Source organism: Chelon labrosus (genome assembly GCF_963514085.1).
Source record: "Chelon labrosus genome assembly, chromosome: 19".
Classification (NCBI taxonomy): domain Eukaryota; kingdom Metazoa; phylum Chordata; class Actinopteri; order Mugiliformes; family Mugilidae; genus Chelon; species Chelon labrosus.
In genome coordinates, this window is record NC_140352.1 from 19,442,579 (window position 1) to 19,468,297 (window position 25,719).

General features: G+C 42.4%; 3 protein-coding genes across 11 annotated transcripts; 2 read left to right on the forward strand and 1 right to left on the reverse strand.

The window, feature by feature from the left end:
- Window positions 1-100: 100 nt before the first annotated feature.
- On the forward strand, window positions 101-6,041 carry luc7l (LUC7-like). 4 transcript variants are annotated; one of them, XM_084567697.1, is made up of 12 exons: window positions 157-312; window positions 1,494-1,564; window positions 1,856-1,939; window positions 2,623-2,717; window positions 2,873-2,971; window positions 3,254-3,364; window positions 3,455-3,598; window positions 3,692-3,868; window positions 4,036-4,124; window positions 4,230-4,259; window positions 4,362-4,523; window positions 4,879-6,041. In XM_084567697.1, exons 3-12 carry the CDS (start codon window positions 1,930-1,932, stop codon window positions 4,997-4,999), a joined length of 1,038 nt encoding a protein of 345 aa, XP_084423823.1. In that variant the 5' UTR covers window positions 157-312; window positions 1,494-1,564; window positions 1,856-1,929; the 3' UTR covers window positions 5,000-6,041. The 4 variants fall into 4 exon arrangements, with proteins under 4 accessions (XP_084423822.1, XP_084423823.1, XP_084423824.1 ...); XM_084567698.1 differs by having other exon boundaries at window positions 1,897-2,717; XM_084567696.1 differs by lacking the exons at window positions 1,494-1,564; window positions 1,856-1,939 and having other exon boundaries at window positions 101-312.
- A 146-nt stretch (window positions 6,042-6,187) lies between these two features.
- On the reverse strand, window positions 6,188-14,807 carry LOC311504529 (epidermal growth factor receptor kinase substrate 8-like protein 1). Of its 6 annotated transcripts, none has more exons than XM_084567693.1 (19): window positions 14,581-14,807; window positions 13,658-13,709; window positions 13,404-13,562; window positions 13,161-13,310; window positions 12,981-13,066; window positions 11,840-11,952; window positions 11,520-11,575; window positions 11,289-11,418; window positions 11,099-11,187; window positions 10,941-11,015; window positions 9,753-9,901; window positions 9,168-9,312; window positions 8,770-8,822; window positions 8,578-8,680; window positions 8,271-8,396; window positions 7,971-8,145; window positions 7,299-7,464; window positions 7,078-7,210; window positions 6,188-6,507 (listed from the first exon to the last, which is right to left on the reverse strand). In XM_084567693.1, the coding sequence occupies exons 2-19, from the start codon at window positions 13,685-13,687 to the stop codon at window positions 6,421-6,423; spliced, it is 2,025 nt and encodes a 674-aa protein (XP_084423819.1). In that variant the 5' UTR covers window positions 13,688-13,709; window positions 14,581-14,807; the 3' UTR covers window positions 6,188-6,420. The 6 variants fall into 6 exon arrangements, with proteins under 6 accessions (XP_084423819.1, XP_084423818.1, XP_084423817.1 ...); XM_084567692.1 differs by having other exon boundaries at window positions 8,770-8,825; window positions 11,520-11,578; XM_084567691.1 differs by lacking the exons at window positions 13,658-13,709; window positions 14,581-14,807 and having other exon boundaries at window positions 13,404-13,633.
- Window positions 14,808-15,265: 458 nt separating this feature from the next.
- On the forward strand, window positions 15,266-25,313 carry LOC311504673 (sodium-dependent neutral amino acid transporter B(0)AT2-like). Its single transcript, XM_084567898.1, has 12 exons — window positions 15,266-17,577; window positions 18,093-18,312; window positions 19,144-19,301; window positions 20,408-20,528; window positions 20,613-20,788; window positions 22,274-22,384; window positions 22,473-22,714; window positions 22,893-23,076; window positions 23,167-23,368; window positions 23,813-23,972; window positions 24,079-24,241; window positions 25,059-25,313. Exons 2-12 carry the CDS (start codon window positions 18,093-18,095, stop codon window positions 25,296-25,298), a joined length of 1,977 nt encoding a protein of 658 aa, XP_084424024.1. The 5' UTR covers window positions 15,266-17,577; the 3' UTR covers window positions 25,299-25,313.
- Window positions 25,314-25,719: the final 406 nt, after the last annotated feature.

Here is a 25,719-nt window from a genome sequence, read left to right on the forward strand (position 1 = left end):
TGGCTGATTGACTTAGTCTTGAACGTTACGATTGGTCAAATTCAGATATACAACCCTCCCATTAGAGCCTTCCTTGTTCAGCCAGGACGTGGCGTCATTTCCCTTATGTCAAACGGAAACTGACGACCAGAGAGAAAAGCTGCGAGGGGGGATGCTTGGATGAATAAATATTCAATTAGCCCAACAAACAAACCAAGGAACTGATTTCAGTTGCTTAATTTTTCTGTAGCGATACCAACGGAAGACCCACAATGTCTGCCCAAGCTCAAATGAGAGCTTTACTCGACCAGCTAATGGGAACAGCGAGGGATGGTGAGTTGCCGTAGTGTGCTAGCTCAGCTAGCTAGCTAGCTAGCCAAGATGGAGCCACTGCTGAGGTTGGCTTGTGTTGGCGTGTGATGGACAGACCTGCATGAATGGATGTATTGCAGAGGGCTGTATAAAATACAGTAACGCTAGGTCAATGCAGCCTTTCACACATTGTTAGGTTTTAATGTTTGTATCCAATGTGGCTGTATTTATTCCAAATAAGTATTTTTCGTTTCCCCGTTTGACTTAGAGTGTTGACGGAATTGCTAGCTAGTAGCTAAGTTCGCTATGGCTAGCTAAATGTTTATTGTGGTGTTACGGAACCGACAGGTGACGTGCTGCTAAGCAGTGGGCCAGGTGAAATATGCTATTCATGCCACTAATACATTTGTAATAGTGTGAACTTTGTTGCTATTGCGTCGCTTTCGTAATATTCGTGAACACTTTTAAGGACCCATTGGCTTAAATGGGCATGAGGCCCACCAGTAGCTTTAACTCTGAAATGGACTGAGTTATTGAACGGATACACTGGATGATGAAAAAAAATGCACATACAATCCCACCAGCATATTCTGAAAAAAAAAAAGACTTGCAGCAGTAAATTTATCATGCACTAAAATGGATCTTTTACATATTATCACAAAAACCCTTATGTATGAGTAGTATCATAATGCCAGTGTAAAGTGGGGCTATACTTGGCTACTTTAAATAGTTAATGTATTAATTGGACATTCTTTCATTAGTTGTAAATACTTCAATAAAACTTTGTCTGATATGACTGAAAAATGTAAACATGTATAACATAAATAATTGATTTTCTTAATTGGTTGTTGTTGAAGCTGCGTGAATTACAGAAACAGTATTTGTTCTTTTGCTTTCAGTCTTTTGGATACAAACATTAACTGGTAAATCAGCTGCCAAGTCTGATTCTGGTGGGCAGGAAATGGCAGTTTATAGCTCTGCCCTGCCGTTTTCTAAATCGGTTTCATTCTGACAGTAGTTTGAATGAAATTGCAGCAAAGCGGATCTTCTTTTAAGAAGTTGATAATTCGACCTGTACAGTTAGCGTGAGTTTGTGCTGTGAGTTTGTGGGTGTATGTGTGATGCGATTGATATCAAATTCTTCCCATACATTTGTTGCATACAAACTGAACAATTGTGGCCCCTTTATTTTATTCATTAAGGTTCAGTGTATCTTTGCCAGCCTACATCAATCTGCAAAGGAGTTGCAGAAAAGCCTCATGTTCATCGAGCCGTGAGTCACACATAATTTTTAAAGCTGTTATGATGAATATCCAAACAATTTGTTTGCCTTCCGGAAGTTATTGTAGCCCTTTTTTAAATTATACAAATGGGTAAATCTTCACTGGCATTAGGTTTACATATACAGCTTGAGCTAAGACGTCTGATCGCGTTGAATCCAAACGAGCAGTTTTCCATAACACGTCTGTTTTCAGAAGGACATTTTAGCAATCAGTCCACACAAAAACTTTGCACACATCATTTTCAATCTGACTTGTGTATCACTCCCAACTTCTTACTACAGGTATGGGCAAGAACACTGTTCCCATTTATACTTTTCTACAGCGGGTTTAAAATTCTGCAGCTGAGGTCTTGAAGATGCAGAAGGGTACAGTATGTGGTGCAGATCGCAGTGTGTATAAACTACATTTTTTTTTTCTTGGATTTCTTTTTGTTTCATTTTTGTTTTGTATTTCTTTTCAATGTTTCATATTTGTAAAGGACTTGGCTGGAACATTTGTCTTTACATTCCTTTTTAGAGTCTTTTTTATAGACTTCCATACACAGTCAACTGAAATGTAACTAAAAATATGTAAAATGAAGGAAACTCTGTTGACGCTGGTTTATTGAAACGTCAGCCGTGTAGTTATTTTAACATTGTGTTGCCCATTGTAACCCAGTCCTTGAGGTTCCACATTTACAATGTGGACATTGAGCTTTTTACAATTACGATTCCACACTTTATAATTGAGGCTTGGGTAAGGTAAGCACCAAGATAAAAGGAAGTACCGCATACATGCTTAGCCACACTTCATTTGACATTATTTTATTTAATGTTTGATGTAATATTACACTAATGAAATAAATCTGAATAGAAATAATAAACTTTGGTATTATCGGTAATGTACTTGGCTTTCACTCATTTCGGTGGGCACAAAATCTTAAAATGGTGACACACGCCAAGTGAATGTAATGCAGTTATAGAAAAATGTTTTAAAGCACTGGATGCCTCGCCCCTTTTATCAAGTATGTGAGGTCTTTCTCACTGTTTGTTCTTCTGGACTGTTTCAGGAGATGAGACGCGGCAGAGGGTCAAGTTCAGTGACGAGCGGGTCTGCAAAAGTCACCTTCTTAACTGCTGTCCGCATGACATCCTGTCTGGAACTGTAAGTAGGCTACACTTTAGATCACCTGAAAACAGTTGCTCTGTGTCTTCAGCTCCTGAAATCTGCTGAATGCTTTGAAGAGGATATAAAATACTGAAATAAAGACAAAAATCCTTCCACAGTTTGAGTAACAACTGTCTGTGTTTTGTCGACAGCGTATGGACCTGGGGGAGTGTACAAAGATCCACGACCTGGCACTACGGGCAGATTATGAAATAGCCTCCAAGGAGCGAGATCTTTTCTTTGAGCTTGATGTAAGTGATGTCCTTCTATAAGTAATATATGTGTAAGTGAATTAGCATAATGATATTTGAGGTGACAGTTTTAAAGGACTGGTTGCCTTGCTGAATATGTACATTTAATGTATAAACTCAAGTTGCAGCTGTTTCAGCTCATATGCAAAATAGTTCAGCAAAACCATTCAAAACGAAACTGCAGCTGTAATTAAAGCTCCACAAGTCTCTTGGGAACACTCATAAGTATTTGCTGAGTGACAATACTAGTTTTTCTGTTAACAAATTTTCTTGCTCCTGAAGGCGGTGGATCACCTGGAGTCATTCATTGCTGACTGTGACCGGAGGACAGAACTAGCCAAGAAGCGTCTGGCTGAGACACAAGAAGAGATCAGCGCTGAGGTGGCAGCAAAGGTGAATAACGAAAGATTTATAAACGTTGTGAATCTTGAGTCTTAATTTACCCTGTCTAACATAACCTACTTTGTTCTGACTGTATCATAGGCAGAGAAGGTGCACGAGCTTAATGAGGAAATTGGAAAGCTCCTGGCGAAGGCTGAACAGCTCGGAGCTGAGGGCAATGTGGACGAGGCCCAGAAGGTTCTGCAGGAAGTGGAGAAGGTCCGCACCAGGAAGAAGGATGCAGAGGTGAGTAAAGAGTGTTTGAGAGGTAGTTTGTGGAATAATGTGCTTTCATCTCCTTATACCTCATTGCCTGTTTTCCCTCCTGTGCCTCCTCAGGAAGAATACAGAAACTCCATGCCGGCCTCCAGCTTCCAGCAACAGAAGCTTCGGGTGTGTGAGGTGTGCTCTGCTTACCTGGGTCTCCACGACAATGACCGTCGTTTGGCCGACCATTTTGGTGGGAAGCTTCACCTGGGCTTCATTCAGATCAGAGAGAAACTGGATCAACTAAAGGTATGATCCAACAGGTCTCACCATGTACATGGCAAACCCAGTAGTAGTCTCCAGTATGTCTAGAAGTGATACAGTCCTGATATTAAAAAAAATACCAGAAAGAAAGATGACTTTTATATAAAGTTGGTTTCACATCAAATTGAGTGGAATCTTTTTATTTGGATCAGAAAACTGTGGTCGACAAACAAGAGAAGAGAAACCAGGAGCGCCTAAAGAGACGAGAAGAGAGGGAGAAGGAGGAGAGGATGAAGAGGAAGTGAGTGCAAACTTTCGAAATCCTAATGACATTTACTGAAGTTCAGGTATTGTTTCAAGTGCATGTATTACTGTGTAACCTCATGGCTATCTGCTTATTTTCTAGGACCAAATCAAGGAGCAGAGAGCATAGAAGGTAAGGAAGTCACTTTATCCATCTATCTATTTAAACTTTTTTTTTTACGTACTATTTAAAATCATTTACGGTCGTTATAATAAGTTGTTTTATTTTTGCCAGGTCCCGTTCTCGTGACCGCAGAAGGAGACGCTCACGCTCCTCATCACGAGATAAGCGCCGTTCTCGCTCACGCTCCAGGGAGAGGAGGAGGCGCCATCGCAGCCGATCTCGCTCCCGCAGCCGAGGACACCGTCACAGTCACGAGCAGAGCTCTAGACACAAGTAATACACATTTGACACCAACACAGTCACACTTCCAAGCAACACCTCCAAGACAGAAAATGAGTCAAGATAAAACTAATGCATGATGATCTATGAGGGAGATTTTTTTAAATGATAATAAATGCAATCAGCTCACTCTGGTTTGACGTTAAAAGTGCGTCAGTCTTTTTGCTCTTTGACGATATTAGACCAGTGTCTTGCAGTCCAAATTAAAACCATTGTTGAGCTGTTGAGACTTTATCCACTTGGAGTTTAAAGTTGTCTCTTTACAGTTACACTCTTGTTTTATACATTTGTTTTGTGTACACTTGTAGTTGTATTTCTTTTAACCCCGACCGTTGGTTTTGTCTCGCAGGTCATCCAGGGATCGAGAGCGCTCGTCCAGAGACCGGTCACGGGAGCGAGAAAGGAGGGACGGCATGAACGGCAGGTCAGACTCCCGCCGGGGAGACGACAGGGACATGGGGGACCTCTGAAGACCAAACTCCATCCACTGCGACACACAGACAGCTTCCTCTCGTATCTCTCTCATCCCTTTCCATTTATAATCTGAAATTACACACAGTTCTTGCCTTGACCTATCTGTTCTCCCGCCTGCTTCCTTTCTTTGCTTTAACAGTTAATCCAGCTGACCCACAGTGAAATTGTGGATGGAGTCTTCTTTCCAGCATCCAGAATAATCTGAATGCATTTGGTTTCTGGGTTTTGGTTATTGATCAGTAGTGGAGTGTGCTCTATTTTCCACATCTGTAATTTGATAGCTGTCTGTTAACTGCCCTCAGTCAGTCAGTCCACAAGAAAAAGCAAGTTTGTCTGCTGGCCTGGAGAATAAAATGTGACTGATCCATATTCTTTGATTATTAACTGGTCTTTTGATAAAGAATCTGTCTGTACATATATTTGGGGCCTACTGATTGTCATGATCTGAAAAGCTTTTTCCTATCAAATTGTTTTTTTTTTTTTTGCCCTCTCCCTCTGAAGATCTCTTTCCACTATTTCATGGCAAAGTCTTGAATGTCTGTCCACATAACTGTCTCCTGTACTTAGTTCTCTAAAGCCCACGTAAAGTTTCAAATTCAGAACATCAAGGTTTTGAAGTTGCTAGCATTAGTATCCAACCCATGTTTCCTGTTGTCTTTTTTACTAATCAGGTTTTATTTTATTCCTCCAGTAGGGAAGGGAATTTATTTGGTTGGCCAGTATAGGTTTTAAATTGTGTTGATGGCAAGTCTCTTGATTTCTAGTTTGTTTCCATGTTGATTTTGTTTTATTTAGCATAAAGAAAATAATTGGTTGTCAGCATGCGAGGCTGAAGTTTCCAAATGGATATAGTGGAAATTGAATGGAAAGTCATAAATTAAATGTTTGGCCCAACTTGGACGGATTCTATTGTGACTAGAATTATAATGAAATTCAGATTTTAATGGGTGCACTGCTTTACCTAATGTGTGAAGTCATATCTGTTCATGTTTTGCTGGAAATCTTTCTTTAAAGTCTCAATTAAAAAATATCCCACCATTTGAGTTTTTATTGTGTGGTGACTTTTCTTGCCAAACACTTGTCATTGTCAAGATCTGTTAATCATGGATATGTTACAAAGATAAATACATTTAAGGCAAGAATGAGAAGAAATCTATACACATTAAAATCAACATACATTACCAGCAGGGCAGTTCAGTGTAAAAATATTTCATTTGCCCAGCGCCTGCTTGGTTTAAAGGCTTAAATTTGTTACTTGCTTTGGTTTGAACATGAAGTAGTCCTGGCACAATAAACATAACACGTTGCTCTTCACAGACAATGTTACATAGCCAAGTCACTGCTCTCTTGTAAATACAATCAACAATTCAAGAATTCACGCTTAAAGGACGGCACTGTGACGCAATCTGTCAGCTGTTCACAATGTGCTGCTCTCCAGTTTCAGATCCACCTTCATTTTCTGTTTCTCCATGACTGCCTCCAACTCTGTGGCCCTTCTGGCGTCCTGTAGAAAGAACAAGTATTTTTAAGACGGATGAAGGTAAGGCTCAGTATTGTCATAAATGTTAAGTAGTTATAATTAGCCCTGAAGTAACAACTTCATTTTGAGCAGACGCTAAATTTACTGTGAACATTACTGGGAGCAAACAATGTGCAAAACTAGGTATTCGTGTTTGACTTCTTCTTGTGACACTGTGCAGTCGTAAATTGTACATTTCAAGCGCTTGCATCAAAGTGTCCCGTGTACACGAGAATGTTTCCCATAATCACAAACATGAGGGAACCCAGGAAGAAAGAAATCTTTAAAGTTTCTCATGTGTACGAGACGTTCTTTTTCCAATGTTAGTGAAAAAGTTTTCCGAGCTCATGAGAAATCTTTCCACACACAGGAGAACATATTGTCTAAAGAGTAATTGTGAACCTCTGGTCTCTTTACAGTTGTGTTTTTACTTGCTGTTGAAAGTAGATTTTCATTGTCCTGAAACCTCCCGTTGCCCAGTCATTTATGAGTTTGATTTTAAACAAGTGGAATATCGTCCATCTTCAAAGTAGCAACAGTTCTCTTTACATTTACCTCTAGCAGAGCTTTCTGCACTGTGAGTTGGCTGTACACTCTGGCACCCTCGTCTGGAATCACGGCTCGCAGCTCTTCCTTGTTGAGGGAGAAGAGCTGGGCGCCTGTGAGCACTCCCAAACACGACACCGTCCTGCGGGACACATCACACAACATGAGCGTACAGGCGGCGTATATATATAGACAACATGTGGTTAATCTGGTGCGAAGTTGCCACTCACGGTTCACTGAAGCCCTTCCCCCTGAGCCACTCAGCCACTTCATCTGGAGGAGAGTGATAGTCCAGAGGGACGGAGGTCTCCGAGGAGCGAGGGATGACCAGAGGTTTGTTCAGACTGGTCTTTCCGTTGGTCAGCCTCTGGAGCAGCTCGTCGTTCACCAACATGACTGAAAAGTGAGACAGAAGTTGTCATATGGCATGACTTTCATTCCCAAACGATAATGTAATTAATGACACAATGAAGGAAGAATAATATAGAGGTTGGGCTTCAAACACGAAGACAATCATTTCATTCCCAAGCTACTGTATCATCAGGTACTAAGTCATGTGCAGATGTTTTTAAGTCACATTATATTTTTCCTAATCTTAACCTTTTACATTATTGTTTTGGCCACAAGTTTCTTAGATACACCAACTGTGGTTACAGTGAACATGGGAAATACAATGTAAATGTAAAGTCACCAAAAGAATTCAAATTTTAAACTGTACTAGTTACAAAGTTAGATTGTGTTATATATAGTTTTAGATTTGCGTGGGACATATCCCTTATTAATAATATATTCAGCTGATATATTGAAATGAAATAACATATTTAACTAATGCAAAGTAAGAAGTTCCAGCACAGTCTAGGCCATTATAGCTCGCCTGTGACACTAACACACTGGTTTGGTACCTTTGTCTGAGTCCTCTGCAGTTGTCATGTGCTGGCTGTATGGTGGTAAGCTGCGTGGGCGCTGTGGGGAGTGGGAAGGGGCGCGGGGGAGTGCCTGGGGGTGAGCCTGGGGCAGAGCAGGTGGACTCGGTGGGACTGCAGAGAAAGTGTTGGCGAGGGGAGGCGGAGCCGGAGACTGCGGGAATGCGAAGCGGAGAGAGAAATCAACACTGGAATTCACCCCGGAATGTGCAGGTGAGAGCATACCTCTGTGGCTGTATGACTGATGAGTGTGTGTGCAGGAAGAAGTGTGTGTCTTACACTGGGCGGTCTGTGAGCGACAGGGCTGTCTATGTGAGCCATGGGTTCCAGGATGTTGAAAGGGACGAAGCCAATCTGGTTGAACCGATTACGACACTTCCACCAGCGCTTGGATGACTCAATCACCTGTCAGACGGAGGAACTGTCAGCTATCAGCAACTAGCTTTTCTACAGCATCCCCATTATTCACATGATCTCCACTCCAATAACGGAAAGTATTTTTTGAACAACAAAATCAGTTTGATGATCACAAACACACAAATAAACTTAACGATGGGTTCCTGAAGGCACCATCTCTTGGCTTTACCTCAAGTGTCTCCCCCTGCTGCACTGAAAGCTCGCTGCTGTTCCTGGCTATGAAGTCGTAGCTGCAGCTGTAGATTCTCTCGGACTCCGGTGGGAGGGCATCTCTGAGGCGAAAGCAAACAGACGATTGAGTTTTCATGCAGTCGAGGTAAGTGAGAGCAGCTGATTGATCTGCATATTAAAGATGGCCTACGTTTCGTCGCCGATATGGTGTTCTGGAGGACCGAGGGGCTGAGGAGGCTGCTGCTGCTGGTGAAGACAAGAAAATGACATGGGATCGGTGTGTATAATAGAGCCAAAGTGCTTTCATGGGTTGCCAGCATCAAATGAATACAAGGCCATTTTAGTGCAAACACTGACCTCTTTGAAAAAAAGAAATCTAATACGAACACATACAGTTTTTAGCATGTACGTGACACAACCTTAAAGTAAACTGGGACAGCTCTAAAGACATCTCCAGTGTTGATCCCGCTTGATATTTATGTATTACTGCATGTGTTATTACAATCAACCGCCCGTGTTGTGCTTGTACACACTTGTATTTTGAGCGCAGGCCTCTATTGACACACAAACGGAGCAGGTATTGCATACCTCTTGTTGTACTCGGAGGACTTCATGTTTGTGCTGTGACTCGACCGGATCCTCCCAAACCTGCCCGTTTGGCCTCAAGGCCTCTGGCTTCCAGCCGTCCAAGAACATGGGGGTGTATGGAGCTACGGGCCCTCTGAGCTGAGAGCTGAGAGAGAGTGGGAAAAAAAAAATCACTGCCTCTGTACTTGGCTTTCGGAAGTTCAACATGGTTCAATATGGCCCCTTTGATTCAAAAACCAAAAGGCTTTATGCTTTACATACACCCCTAAAGAATTTCCTTCATAAAGTCTATGAGCTTAATTTACTTGATAATACTATAAGACAGATGTTAGCTTTTTCAAAAAAGATCAGTTATCTCAGGAGAAACTTGGATTCATCTTCCAAGTAGCTTTTTCAACTGAACTAGAGTGGCACAACTTCAAGTAAACCCTGCAAATCCAGTTGTCCTTGTTTCATCTTGTTTTTTTGGATACACCAATACCTGATTCACTGAGAACCTTCAAAGACAACTGGATCTATTGTTTTGCAAAGCTTAAAATAGCACGGTTACATCATGAGAGTGCGTTGGTGATTGCCGGCACTGACCGAGGGAGCGTCCAGTTGGGTCCCAGAGACGTCCACAGCTGCCTCTCCTCCTCGTTCAGGTTGTCTTGCAGCAGGGTGACAGCGGAGCCGGTCATGGCCGGGCTGGACACCGAGGCCCCGAGAGCCGGTCCCCCCGTCGTCTTCACCATCTGCACGCACACAAACACACAGAGACGTCCTTACAGATCTGCAAACGTCTGACATTCAAAGTTTGATCATCCCTGAAGGGTTGGCAGAAGTCACAGTATAACCCACCGGACTATCACAGCGCATAAAAGCCTGATGGTTGCATCCGCACACAAAGGCGACAACAGGTGGACACGCACGCAGACAATGTACAGGCCCAGAGACATGAGGCTGTGTGTTTCCACTCGGGTGCACCAGTATACACAAATTAAACACACCCTTTTTCACCCTTTGATTCTCCTGATTCATACCTGAATGGAAAGCACGGGTCTTTAAGGTCATATAAAACACAAGCTGAGACACACCTTTTATTTTATCTAAAGTTTAAAAATAATATTAATATGTTCCTTCAGCCAGAACAAAACACCAAGAGTAAGGCCATGTTGTTTTTGTGACTTTGATGAAAGATCTGGACGCTTCTTGAACCGTGACATTCAAATAAATAAATGTTCTTAGAGCTAATGCTGTCATTTCCTATATAAATGAAGCGATTTTCCTGCAGCTGGAACGCACTAGCGCTCTGATTTGAAGACTCCGGCTCAAATCTAAACCAAATGTTTGAGAGCCAAGAGCTCATTCCTGCATACTAACACAAACCTGATCAAACAAATGCTGCTTTTATCAGGTGTTTGGAGTTCCAATTAGGCTGCCATACGGGGGAACTGCCCTGTGCAAACATCAAACACAACTTCTTGCTTAACCCCACTGAAAGACTTTCCATTATTTTGACATGACACAAGCTTACGGTTATGTCCAGTTATGTATCAGAGACAAACACACTGTACAGTTTACCTTAAGGTTATGGTTTAAAAAAACCCTATATGTAACTGACTCACATGTTATCTTCATGTTTACGCCCTGGTGATCTGATAATAAGTGATGTGTCATGGCAAGTGCTGGATTTATTTTAAGGCCGCGTCCCGTTTGCATGTGCGCTGCTATAAAAGACAATGTCTCGCGCTCACGGGAATGGCAACGACAGGTGCAGAGGTAGAGGCTCACCATATCCAGGGGTTTGAACACGTGGTGAACGAGCTCCTCTGAGGAAGGGCCGGAGATGGTCGATTTCAGGCGGGCCTAAGAAACGAACAGAGGGATTTAAAATGTAGAACAGTAGGTCGACCAAAAGAAAAGACAAAGATTTGATTGAAAATACACACCAAGAGACTGAAGCAATATTTGAACTTCTGGAAGATGTCTATAAACTCCTCCTCTGGTGGGGGGCGGGCCTTTGCACTGAGTAAGTCGTCTGTTGTTCAGCAGAGTACATTGATACACAAAATATGACGTGAGTTATAAAGAGTTACTATAGGTGTCAGTTTGAAAGCACATTTCCATCTCTTTTTTTACCTTCTGCACTTTGCTTTTTGCTCTTCTTCTTCTTCTTCTTCTTCTGGTTCAGCACGGTCACGGCCTCCGCGGTCTGCTGCAGCTTGGCCATGAATTTCTCGATGTCGTCAAAGCAGTGATTGAGGATCCCCTGAGGAAAGGAGAACAGGCTTCGTCACGCTGCTCGGACGATACATAGAGCCAGAGTTGGCAGGGAAAAACAAAAAAACAGAAGATGGCGAGGAGGCGTACCACTTCTCTCTCCGCTCGCAGGAAAGAGATGTCAGCTCCACCGTTGATCCCGTTTGCTGCTGTGAAAGGGAGATTCAGTTCATCCATTTTCGTTCATGGTCCTGGACCCTGCGTTTGGAATTCCTGCCCCCCTTTTAAAACCTGAAACCCACCCACTTCACAAACACAAAGCAATCTCTGTGCCCCTGAGAGCGTTTTCCCTTAAACACTCATCTCGGAGTCTCGCTTCTCTCCTTTCCATCCTCTCAACATGTCCTCCAAATACTTTTTAGCGCATTCATACACAAGGGTTCATGTGAAAGAGAAGCCTTTTGTCTTACCTCTGGGTCCAGGGTAAGGTGGAGGGTTGGGTGGCGGGGGATTTGGAGCGTGCGGGATGGGGGGGCTCGGTATTTCATAGGGCGCAAGCATCTCTCCTCCTCTCTGAGAAAGCCTGAGGGACGAGAAGAGAGTTAAAAGGTGATAACAGCCTTCTTGCTGACGATGGCCGCTCTCTCAGGGAGACGCCCTGAGAGAGCGCCCTTCAGCGAGGACTTCACCAACACACACACGCACTAAAAGCCTTATCGCTAATCTGAGAGCTTCAAGTAGATGCACAGATAACATGAGGTTATGTTTGATCAGCGGATCCAGTCAGACAAAGAAATCCTCTACAAATAGGTGGACGCCTCCGAAATTCAACCCTGCGGCCCTTATTCCGCCATGGAAGTAAACAGTCTGGTTGTGCTTATCCTCGGCTGTGCCCACACAACACAACCGCTTCACACGATTCAGCAAGAAAAGCAACAGCTGAGGATCACCCTCCAGGACAAAACTCTCCTGTGTCTGGCAGACCTTGAGCACCAGCTGAGCCATATTTACAAATGACTCAGAGCGCTGTCTAAACCTTGAGTCCGTGTCTAACCACAAAAACTCCATCATCTGTTTGTCTTACCACGTGTCTTCCCTTCGCACGTCCTTTAGCGAGAAAATATCTCAGAGCAAGCAATCCGTTCAGGCCTCGAGCATGCACACTAGAGCCGTCATCCTTCCTGCGCTCTCCCTGCTCTCTGTCACAATGTCCTTTTTATGTCTGTCACACCTTCTTAAGTTATGTAGGAACCGGTAAAACGAGTCTCTCTCTCTCTCCCTCTCAGCTGTTTACACTGTCCCTCTCCCTCTCTCTCACCCAGAAAGGTGGATGGTGACATAAGGCAGTGGAAAATGAGACCGAATGCTAGAAACAGAAGAGAAAATAAAACTTTCACGGGAATCATTAGTTGCTGTCCTTCTGTGTCTTCTGTTTTTCCGCTTGTATGTTACTATACGGCTGTCCATCAACCTCCTTCCATTCAATATGAATACAAACAGAGAGAACCAGCACGCTTTCTTCGGTTGCCAGGATCAGACATGAAAACTGGGACATTGGGATTTTCAGTTTCGGAGACATCATGAGAGCCGTTGTCCTGAGAGTTTGTGTACCTGACAGCATCAGGGCGCTGCTCACTGCTCCTGCTGGCGACGGAGCCCGAAACTGCTCGCTTGATGTCGTCGCAAATCTTCTCCGCCTGTGGGAATAAGAATATAGAGGTGCCATCACTTGTAAAAATCTGAACCCGGACGACTGTTCAGCCCGGCTCTCCGAGCAAAGCTGACACTCACCTTCACAGTTTCACAGTTGAAGAAGTGAATGTCCGGTGGCTGCGGAGGTGCACTTTGGCACGTCAAAAGAAGTAGTGATGTGAAGTGTTTTTCTGTGTTAATGGCCTCGCAGCGGAGGATGTATTCGAAAGCGCACTTCTCCAGCTCATCCTGAATGAGAAGAACACACGTGAATCTCTTCTTCACCTGTTTAGTCACACACAGCCTTCAGACACCTTGACTCCGAGACGCATCTGTTCTCACCTGGCTCTGTACATCTCTGAGGTGAACGGCATTTGCTCCAATATCCAGGTACATCTGCTGACTCCACAGCTTATTACTCTGAGCCAGGGAGGAGAGGCGTGACTGGGCCTCCTCTACACTCTTGACTTCCCCGTCCTGGAGCGAGAACGTCAGGAGGTGCTGCGAATAATGGGGAAGACAGGCAGGAAGTGAGGAAAAATACATCCATAGTCCGCAGGAAAATCCATGGTGTATGTGGAGCGGATTAGACTCACTGTAACAAGATGCCGTGTGATGTTTGTCATCCTTTGTCCGCCGTGTCAGCTGCTGTGGTGTGGGAAAAACAGATGAACGAGATGTGAAAGCTTCTCTACGAATATTAGCCTGGAAAGAGTTGGGATCACAAAGAGAACCGATGGCTGCGGTTTAATCTAAACTTGTTTTCCTCCAAGCCGGGAGGTATCAACGAAAGCAACATCCTCATTCATATTTGCCCTTCCCCTGTTTCAGTCGACGTCATCCTATCCTGCCTCTGCTTCAGTAACATTGGGCTATGCCGTGTGAGTGGGTGAGCTGCCCAACCAGTCTGGCTACAGTACGGAGTATCTCACAGCTCAATCTCTGTGCTCCTGCAATCACCGATGTTAAACAGGGCAAACACCTCGTGTGACTCGGGGGGTCCTTGACGCCTATTTAGACTTGTTTTTAATTTTTTTTGTGACGTGGGATTTCAAAATTAAAGACTGAGGCGGTGATGAAAACAAGCACACTATTTTTTGAGTGAAAAAGTGGAAATTAATAATGTTTAAAGCACTGACTAAATTCGTACGTCAACATGATTGTGAAATTAGGAGGCAAATGACCTCTTGATATTTTGGACATCATTCAGTCAAGTGTGCTTTAATGTGCTGTTAGTAAATCCACATTAGCAACCCTTCAGAGTCCATAAATTCATTTTAAATACATTAAATACTCAGCTAGTAGTTGCCATATGTTTTAGCTTGATATTTACTTCAAATAATTAATCAATACTGACAAAAGATGAACAGCCTGTGACAAAAACTCACTCAACCTCTCTGACTGTGGCTTTTAGCCCATAGCTAAGGTACTTCAGTTGAGAATCAAATAGCCTTTAAGTGTTAAGAGTTCCAACAGCTACACATGTAGAGGACTGGAAATGGAATGGAAATCAACTTACCAAGGCTGACAAGCTTCCAGTGGTTTCCTCCTGATGTAAACAGCTGTGTTGACAGTGAAACCCAGTGTACTGGCTCTCGGTGTGGATGCAGGTGTCTCACTCACTCTACCGAACAATGTGAAAAAGCAGAGGTGTGTCACCTGACGCACTCCCGCCCAGTCTGCCACTCCACCTTAGTGATAAAAAATGTTTATTCACTCTCTTTCTATTCTGCACACAAACATGCTTACAACTGCATGAGGATATATATATATATTTATTTATTTATATATGTATATAGGCAAAATGTGCAGGTTGTGGCATCATCTAACTGATTATACCCTCTGTATTTTTCAGAACTTGGGAGTTTATCACTTAAATCTGCGTGTGTAATGTCTGAAACCAAATTGGTTAGTTTTAATAATAGCAGGAATATTATTTTAGGCAATGCAAAGAAGTTGAGAGGAATGACATTTGAATATAAGATGTGTCTGTGGCAGTTTCCTCATGTGAAATTTAAGTAAGGTAGATGCAACTTGCAATGGCTACTAAACTTAATATTTTATACCCTTTAACACATTGGGTTACTGAGGCGAGCTGGGAAAGTGGGGCATCACATTTCATAACACAGGCGGTGGAAAAGTCTCCCTCTTATCCACCAATGGGGGGGTTCGTGGGCGGAGTCAGGAGAAGTACCGAAGGACGTTACCATAGGTTACCCGCCACTTGACTTTGCTTTAAGGACACTTGGGAAAGTTTTTTCAGGAAACTCCTCTATTTGATACCTGAAGGTATTTATCATTTCTTAATAAATGCATGCCAATATGTATGCGTGTGTAGATTGTATTGTAGTTTCTGAGTCAGGAGGGAGTGTGGAGTGTGTTTTATTTACCTCCACAACAGGCATACGTGGCACACACTGCGCGCATGAGTTTGTGTGTGAGAGATCAAAAAAAGAAAAAAAGAAAAAAAAAAAAAATGCCACTGCCAGGTCGACAGTGGTACCGGAGAGGATTTTAAAGAAATAATGAATAATAAATAATCCAAACATTAGAAATTATTATTATTATTAGCCCAGTCAACTCAGAAAGCCACATCACAGCCTCAGACTATTGCATCAGCTCAGACTTCTTTATTTTCTCCTAAACTCAAAACTGAACTAGGAGAAATTATTCGGTAGTGATAAATAAAAATGTCACAGGTTTAAATGGAGGCAGTAGTAATTATTCACATTTTAATGCTTTCAGTACTAGGCTACCTCTAAGCCACTTCCACTGCGGTCGTATTTACATGCATCACACTGTCACACGTGTCCGAAAATTAGGGGGATGTAAGGCTGCGTTCGGTCATGCGCACATGGGACCACATGAGACCAAAGATTAGTTAACTAAGAATAAAAGAAAACCTAATACAAGGTGTGATATCATAATATCATATAAAAAATAAATAAAACCAAGTGTTTGGAAAAAATAATTTAAACGATATATACAAATATATTTGTATTTAATTATTGATAAATTTGTGAACACGGGGCATGAGAAGGCAACAACAGCAGCAGCATTGATAATAATAATAATAATAACAACAACAACAATAACTAAATTCAAACCAATGTCAAATCAAATCAATGCTATTCGTATGCGTCTATATCTTACTGTGTCTTTTGAAATGTGACTTTATTACGTGCCTATTGAGACTATACTATGTGTCTAATAGCATGTGCCTTTCATTTATACTGCCCATCTCAGAGCTTCTCATGAGTCTTTCGCTGTTTTAAACACCGACAATAAAAACAGACTTCAAATAAAAACTGTTTCTTTCACTTTTCGTTTAAGTGCCTTAACATTTAAGGGAATATAGTAGCTACATTTGCCTCAGGATGCGTGTCTGCGTTTGTCATTGTGTTTCTAAACCGCGGATCCCTGACGTCCTTGAACGTACCACACAACTACAGGCTAGTGATGGGCAGTTTGGCTCTTTTCTGAGAGCCGGATCTTTTGCCATGGCTCCCGAAAGGCTCTTTATTTGGTGTCGTTTATAGCCTAATATTTTAGCCCAACAAAGCAAATACATATGGTTTGTGTGTTGATAGGCCCTTTTGCATTGTTTTTATGAGAAGCCTAATAATAGTCTCATTTTATGCAGTTATTCTGTTCCAAAAGCATTCTTACTTTTGTTTAATATTTCAATAGAACTTAATTGTGCAAATGAATGAACGCAATACTGCAATCAAATCCACACGAGCAAAAATGGAACCAAACTCAGTAAACAAATGGTATAAATGTCCTCGTGCAGGTTTGTGGTGGAACCTGCTCCTAATATTATTTTTATTTTGCAGTGAAGACACTCTGCTCTGCCGTCCACAAAGTCTTTAAATTTCAGCTAGGTGCTACTTCCTTTACAGGTGTCAAGCATAACTATATGCGCCAATACTTTCTCACTGCTGTCTGCTGTGACTCAGTCAGCCAGCATCTGCTTCTCTGCTTTCACATAATGGTATGATCCTAAGTCTTCCCCCGTGATTGGCCACATGGCGTGCCCATCAAAACAAAGTTCTACCCTGTTCTGACTCCAGCAGAGGGGGGGGGGGGAGCTGCTCTCACTCCATGGGAATCGGCTCTTCTGATTCACTACCAAGCATTAGCTCTCAGAGCCGGCTCTTTTGCGTATGACACATCACTACTAAAGGCGCGGCCTCAGAGGAAACACTCTTTCACGACTGCGCTAGTAAATCACAAAAGGACGCACGTTTCTAGATATTTGCAATGCTCCTTGCTTATGTCTGTGTTTACATGTTAAGAATCAAACGTCGGTACATAGCTAATGTGTTACGTTTAATTTGAGAAAAAGAAGCGGAACTTCTTTTTCGAGCGACATCCTCCATGCGCCGTGACAGTTGGACACAGACGCTCATGGCTCGTTTTATCTGAGCAGACGGAAGGATTAAAGATTATCTTCGCTTTCTACAACTCAACGATTTCTACTACCTCTTGGTTTACAATTTCTGGTCGATATAAGGTCAGTTTGGTTTACTGAAGTGATATTTTTCTGTGACTTCCCTCTCCATAAGACACGTGGGTGATGTCTGTGGTTCCGGGTTTATTGTAAACCAGGTGAATACACATCAGCTCCTAGCTTGATAGTTTGCATGCCAGTTTCTACTTATCTTAAATTAACACAGCCTCTCATTGATGTAACTGTTTTGCAAATTCCCTCTTAGTTGTCGTTAACTGTAAAACATCTTCAAAGGACAAGGAATATGAAAACACCAATAAACATTTAGTTTATTGCATATAGGAGTGTACACACATACCAGAACAATCAGTCATTGTGTTTAGAGAAACTTATAATGGTGTTTCCACATGTAAAACCTGACTGTAAAACTTACATATCTATTCAACATTAATGCCATCATGACATTATAAACACACCCAAAAAGGATCCATAGATGGCATGTAGATAATAAACAATAGTATTATTTGTGTGCATTAGACACGTCATCTGATTGCAGTTTGTTTTGGTTTCTGTTTTAGATGGAGAAACAGCCACTACCAGGTGATGATGACAAGACAGGTATGGCGGAGTCGGGGATCGATGGCTACGCTGGCGAGGAGAGCCAGCAGGAACCGCCTGAGCCTGCAGCTCGAGCTGGGTGGAACAGTAAACTGGAGTATTTTTTGGCTCAGGTGGGATTCAGCGTCGGGCTCGGCAACGTCTGGAGGTTTCCGTATTTGTGTCACCAGAATGGAGGAGGTCAGTACCTGTTACCTGTGTTTGTATTAGAGGGCTGCTGCAGGACTGGGATCTGTGGCCTTCAAAGGATCAGATGCAACTGTTGGGAGTGTTTTGGTACAGATGGCAGAGTGGGTGGTGGACGTCATCATCGCGGGACAAGAATGTGCTAAAGAGACACTGTTAATATTGCGCTAACAACTGTAATTGAAGCTTATGAAACGGTTAGTTACTGTGTTTTTGTACATTTTTACAGTCCATTAGGTGTACTAGTGAAAATGAATGCTTTCTAGTACATCAGTCCTGCACTAAATCATATCTTCTTGGCTGTTATAACATTCAGTTTAGGTTGAAGGAAGGTGTTAATTCAACTGGATTATCATTTTAGAAGATGTTGTTTGTGATGCTGTTAAACTGTACGGACTTGAACACAGATGTGTTTTTGTTATTTTGTTATTTAGCCCAGCCTAGACTAAAATGTGGTCGTCAAAATAATGGAAACTAAATAATGGTGTCGGTAACAGTTTAATAGTATTACGAACCACAGCCTCCAAAATGAAAAAACAGGTGAACTATAGCCCTGTCACTTATTTAAGTAATATATACCATTAACTTTATGAAGCTAAGATTTAGTGCAGGCCTGTTATATTAGGATGCATTTGTTTTCATAAGTGTACTTAATGAACTGGAAGGAGAGTGCCGAGCCTGTGTTGCAGGAATCGGTAATCAGCGGTTAGAAATCCCGCCAGTATGGGAAGAAAATGGCTTCACACAAACATCTGCTTCTCAAGTTGTTAGAGTGTCAGATCGCAGTGTTCTTTTGCTGACTGAATGTTGTTCACCTCTTCTCAGGATCTTTCCTTCTGCTCTACGTGCTGCTGATGCTGGTTGTGGGGATTCCCTTGTTCTTCCTGGAGCTGGCGGCGGGTCAAGCCATCCGACAGGGCAGCATTGGAGTGTGGAAGTACATCTCCCCCAGGCTCGCAGGCATCGGCTACTCAAGCTGCGTGGTAAAATAACAGCTACTATTAATCATACTGTTAGGTTGTTTAGTGTAAGGTGCTATTCAGAGGAGGGTTTCTGTGTTTCACATGTGTCTTTCATTTCCCATTTCCCACAACACCTTTTTACCAGCGTCTAAAAAAAACATAGGCCAGCTGTTCCCAGGCTTTTTTGGCTGTGCACCGTCTTCTATGTCCCAACCGGGTTTACGCACCCCCAATCCCCCACACCTTAAAAAACAACAACAAAAAAAAACAACAAGCTTTTTTTTATAGCCATATTAAAGGAAGCCTGTTTAATCATGCTCAAATGACCAGAACGCACATATAACACAATAATCGCGACCACAACAATGCACTCTCACATTTGACATTAAACTGACACACTGTAACATTTTCAGCATAACGCCACAAAGGTTACAATATGTTCAGCCGCGTTAAACAAAAATTGCAGCAACTTTAAATGACAACACAAACACACTAACACAACCCCATCATCATAGCACAGCGGTTGTGGAAATAAAATTAGAACGCCAGTCATTTGAATGAAATTGTAATAATGTTACACATGACCCACAGCATAAATAGCAAAGAGCATAGGATCGCTAACAGATTAAAAAAAAAAAGCAGCGAGTAGGGGGGGAGAAACGGGGAGGGGGGATGTGTGAGTATTCCCAGTATATTTGTAACAATAATATCAATACCATTTGGCCAAATACGTACCCATATTAATGTGAGGGGTAAGCCTGCATCTTGGCACAAGCCAGGTGTGCATATACAGTGCATAGAAGAAGATTATGTCTTCTACACCATTACACTCCAGACTTAGGGAATCCCTGTCATAGGCTATGTGTGTACTATTCATTATCATTAAGAAGTGATCGGAAAAGAATCAGTGACACGATAAGGTTTTGCTTTTACAAAACACGATGACGCAAAGATGTAGCGTTTCTGTTGTTATCTCTTGGATATCAGAATGCAGCTGTAGAAAAAAATACTTCCTGTATTCGTGTGTGTCTTTACCTGTTTTGTTTCATGCTGTTTACTGTTTGCATGCTTATAAAACACGATATCATTTTTATGAACCCATAAATCTTTATCTTAATTGTCCACAGGTTTGTTTCTTTGTGGCTCTCTACTACAACGTGATCCTTGCATGGAGTCTTTACTATCTTGGGAACTCATTCCAGTACCCTTTACCTTGGGAACAGTGTCCAGAACAGGGGAATGTAACAGGTGGGCATTAACTTTCAAAACAAAGTTAGTAAATTGTGTGTCACCTGCCAGAATAGTAATTAGTGTTTTTTCTTTTCCCACCAGTTGAAGAATGTGAAAAGAGCTCTCCCACGTCGTATTTCTGGTACCGCAAAGCTTTGGATGTCACTGACACGATTGATGAGACGGGCTCTTTCAACATCTACATCGTCTGCTGTCTGCTGTTAGCCTGGACTGTTGTGTGCCTGGGAATGTTCAGGGGTATCAAGACCTCCGTCAAGGTACCTACCAATCAGTTGTGACATCAAACCTAGACCTTTTCAACTGTAAAAAACAGGAAGCTGTGCCGATTATAGTACCTTTAATATTATCTGGCATCCCTTAGATATTTCTGTTAAGGATTCCACGAACACTAACTTGACGCAACCATTTTCCAGTGAGCTCCTAGACACTAGAACACAGTTTTAAATGAGTGTTTCCTCAATTTGCAGGTTTTTGTATGCATTTGGTGTGATAGTTCTAAAAATGTCCAGTTGTTTGTTTTACAAATTCTGAAAGGCACCAACATGTCGCCAAGTAGTTATGTTTGAGTGCCGTTACGGTATGCTTTGGAAATGGCTCCGTGGAAAACTGAACCTTAAATAACAAATGTAAACAGAAACCCTGAATGAGTCTCTGTGACTAAAACTGCATCCTGTTCCACTTTGTGTGGACTCTGTTGGGTCAAATCCCTGTCATGTGTCGAGTCTTAGATTGTGGTCGGTGGGAATCTGTGGAATGTGTGGCTTAGGTGTCGACCCACTTCAAAAGCGAGTTAGTGTGTGTTTTTGGGTTGTTTTTGAACTCCCGTTTTCTCTAACATATTAGCAAGTCCAGTCCCAGTAGGGGTGCATGGGATGAACAGATGAAGTTCCACATAGGTGACAGAAATATTGGGTTTTACGTGGCAAACCCAAACGGACACATGATTGGAAACCACCTTCTTGCTGCTTTTTATGGTAGCACTAACATAAAAGAGGAGCCCAGTCAGGCTGATAACAGGTGCAAGCACTAGCTTAAGCAGCTGGCGTCTTGATTGCGAGGGCCATTTGTTCAGTTTTGTAAAAAGCAACAAGCAGCAGCAGGCTGTAGGTCTCTTTTCAGGTGAATCTGTCGAGGCTAGCGTTTCTCAGAAATGCGGTGTCTTTCTCTTTTATATCAGGGATGCAGCTGTAGCTGTAGAGACAAGCTTTACAGCAACATTCACTCTTTGTTGTTAACCTGTTTCAACGTGATAAATGATGTTTGCTCGGGTGCCCAAGCATAAAATAATTTGATTTATTTCTTATGAGCCGGATAATTGCAAGAATATAAATAAGCCATTTGAGGATAGCAAATTGTTAGGGCATAATGTGCTAACGGGAGTAACAACATAGGTAGGAATTTGTGCTTTTACTTCTTTAATTAGTAAAAAAATATGGATGTCAGTCAATTAAAATATTTCATTGCAATTAATCATTCAAATGTAACTTACTTTTCACATTTTTATTACACATATGAGCATATAAGTGGATAAATTCACTTACTTTTTGCAAATGTGTGTTATTATTATTCCAGCAATCCAACAATGGCAGATACTGTCCACAATATTCTTCAGAACAGCCTCAACGGCTATACAGCGTGCCCAAAAATGGTTGCCCAGTTCAAAATAAAAAGGGAGCAACTTGAATAGATTGTGCCTTCGAATGAGAAGCGTTCATGAATTAATCATTTTTCTCATTTCCTAGGTGATGTATTTCTCCTCGGTCTTCCCTTATGTGGTGCTGATCTGCTTTCTCGTCCGTGGACTTATGCTGGATGGAGCCTTGGAAGGAATCAAATACATGATCTACCCAAAGGTATCCCCGGATGACATGTCTGACCGAGCGCAAGAGAAGTGATCCGATGTGAACATTTCAATGAGGTATCTTGTCATGCGTTTCACAGTTAGACATCTGGGCAGATGTGCAGGTTTGGCGACGGGCAGCCACGCAGGTGTTCTTTGCCTTGGGGCTCGGCTTCGGGTCCATCATCGCGTACTCCTCCTACAACCCCAAGAACAACAACTGCCACCGCGATGCCTACACTGTCTCCACTATCAACTTCCTCACGTCTGTTCTGGCCACCATGGTGGTGTTCGCTGTGCTCGGCTTCCGCGCCAAGAACAAGGTGATGGACTGCGTAAAGAGGTATGTTTAATTTTGAAGACACATCTGTATATTTTGGCATGTGAAGCGTTATTGACACAGGCGGGAAAATGTACAGAACCAGACTGACTAATAAGCTGTAGTTTCATGTTTATCATGCATTGTCAGCATCAAGGAACATTTTTATGTTTACGATTCTGTATTCTTTTGTCTTATTTAGAAACTTGGAAGACTTAGTAGCGCAGTCTCACAGTGGTTTTGTGGACATAAAGCTCATGCCAGACTTCAATTACTCCATGGTCAGTTCAGTGGATCTAAACGACTACAGGGCCTGGTTTAGTCTCTATGGAAGTATGGTTCCTGGCAACTTAACCGACTGTGACCTGGAAAAAGAGATGCAGACGGTAAAAGTTTCTTGGATTTATTACAGTTTACATTGTTGTCTTTATTCGCCACACGTGAAAACTAAAGCCTGCAGTTCTGTTCGTGTCCAGGGTGTCGAGGGCACAGGTCTAGCTTTTATCGCCTTCACCGAGGCCATGACCCTGCTGCCCGGCAGCCCCTTCTGGTCGGCGCTCTTCTTCCTCATGCTGCTCAACCTGGGCCTCAGCACCATGTTCGGCACCATGGAGGGCATCCTCACCCCTCTCGCTGACTGCTTCAAAACTGTGGCCAACAACAAGACCAAATTCACGAGTAAGCGCCGGGTTTAACCTCAACAACTGCCACTTCAAATTCATGCTTTGGTGTCGCATTACTGAAGTAGTCCAAGATAGTTAAACAGCACATCAATGGATGCTATAAAATCTTGGTTCTGCTGTTCAGTTAGTAGAAGCATACAGCAAAAACAGACACTGTCCTCTCCAAGATGCCATCAGAATGTCCTTACACCCAGCAAACCCAACTGGAGACTATAGTTTTATCTTGCTAGTCTGTTGGCTGATATCTGTTTCTGTCGTTTTGCCACGTGTCATGGAGCTGATGATGAGGAAGATGTCCTGCTAACCCAAAAGTCCCATCCCAGATTTCACAAATTTAGTCAAGACAACATTCATTTGCACCAACGTTAACATTATGTGCTTGTTTACAGCTATGGTTTGAAGTACCTGAAGAAACTCAGTCTCTGTCTTCTTGTTGCAGTCTTCAGCTGCATCGTTGGCTTTCTGATCGGCCTGCTCTTTACCCAGCGCTGCGGGAGCTACTTTGTGTCGATGTTCGATGATTACTCCGCCACTCTGCCCCTCATCATCGTGGTGGTGTTCGAGACCTTCAGCGTGTCTTGGATTTATGGAGCCGACAGGTGAGCCTTCTGTTCGGACTCTTGATCTTAACCAACCCACCTCTGTGTCTGTAACGTATTCACAAATTCCTGGAAGTTGATCGCCGTTTCCCCCCATCCCTCAAAGGTTCCTTGATGACATCGAGGCAATGCTGGGCTGGCGTCCCAACGTCATTTATAAGTACCTGTGGAAATACATTTGCCTGCTGGCTATGGTGGGGCTGCTGTTAGCCACCACTGTCAACATGATCATCCAGCGCCCCACCTATATGTCATGGAACCAGGAAAAGGTACTGAAAATCATATTTAAGTGAAAAAAAATACACTTTATTGTTTTAACTGTGGAAGAAGTCCAAGTTGGGATAATGCATTTGTGTGTTTGTGTGTTTTGCCTGTGGAGACTAGGGATGGGTGATATGGACTAAAAAATTTATCCCGATAATTTCTGGTATTCATCACAGTAACGATAAATATGACGATAAATAAACACCAATTCAGCCTAATCTTTTTGACTATAATGCATCGGCAACTTTTATCTGAGTTGTTGTTTTTTTACCGGACTCTTTGGATGAAGTCGACACTGCTTCTGCATCCTTGCGCATTTTCTGGCTTTCTTCATATTCTGGTTTGTGCTTGTGTTTGAGGTGGTGGAACAAATTAGTGGTGTTACTGTCCTTTTTATGCACTATTTGTTTGCAAACCTTGCATGTTGTAATTTGCTGCTCCACTTCAGACTTTTTAAAACCAAACCTGTTCCAGATAATGGAGGTGGAGCCTCGTTTAGGAACGAGCTCCTTGCTGGCCGGCGTATCTGCGCCGCCTTCCGCCATTATCAATTTGTCAATATTCCATACGTGTTGGGCTGCGAGTGTGTCGCACACATATATACGTCATCAATGGAAATTTATTGTTTTTATCGTGGGATGACATATTCTTACCGTGGGGAATGTTTTTGACGATGAAATATCGCACATCCCTAGTGGAGACTGAATAACATGTCATTAGAAATCTAAACCATCAACAGCTTTAGGCAGTTTAGTCACAAGACATGCTGTTCTGGTTTCTTAAACGTTCAAGGCGTTCAGTTTTTTTTTTCTTTCTTTTCAGGCCACGAAGATCAATGTGAGTTATCCTGGCTGGGCTCTGGCTGTTTTGGCTTTACTGATCATATTTGCCATGACGCCCGTCCCAGTAGCCTTCATCCGCAGAGTTCTGCTCGACAGGAGGAAGCAGACCTCCAGAGGTACAGAGGCCGGTCAGTACAGCATAGTGAACACAGAAGAAACTCCTATGTCTGACATGTCGGAAGCAAGTCACAGGAACGGGGCCGCTACCTCTGTTTTCTGAACATTGGACTTTTCATGCAGAAGGGAAAGGACACCCCGTATAATTTGAATGTATCACTGTGTTAAGAACAATTCCGTTATCTCACAGCTTTTAGCGGGACAAAGTGTTTTAATAACTTTTTTTCCAAATTATTTTTTACTTAAAAATATTTTTTTAAAGTAAAAATAGTGTTCCGGCAAGACCAAAAGTATGGAACAAATAATTTATTGTTGTCTGAACCACAAGTGACTGTGACTCGTTGTCCAAATGAGTAAAACTAATATTTCTTAGTTTGCATCATAAGCCACAGACCTCACACCATGCCATGCTTTTATTTTTTAATTTGAATTACTCGTCATGCTGTTGGGGACTGACTCGCATCTCGTCACTGCCAAAAACCTCCCCAGCATGTCAAGCTCTTACTTGATTTTTTGTCGTTGTT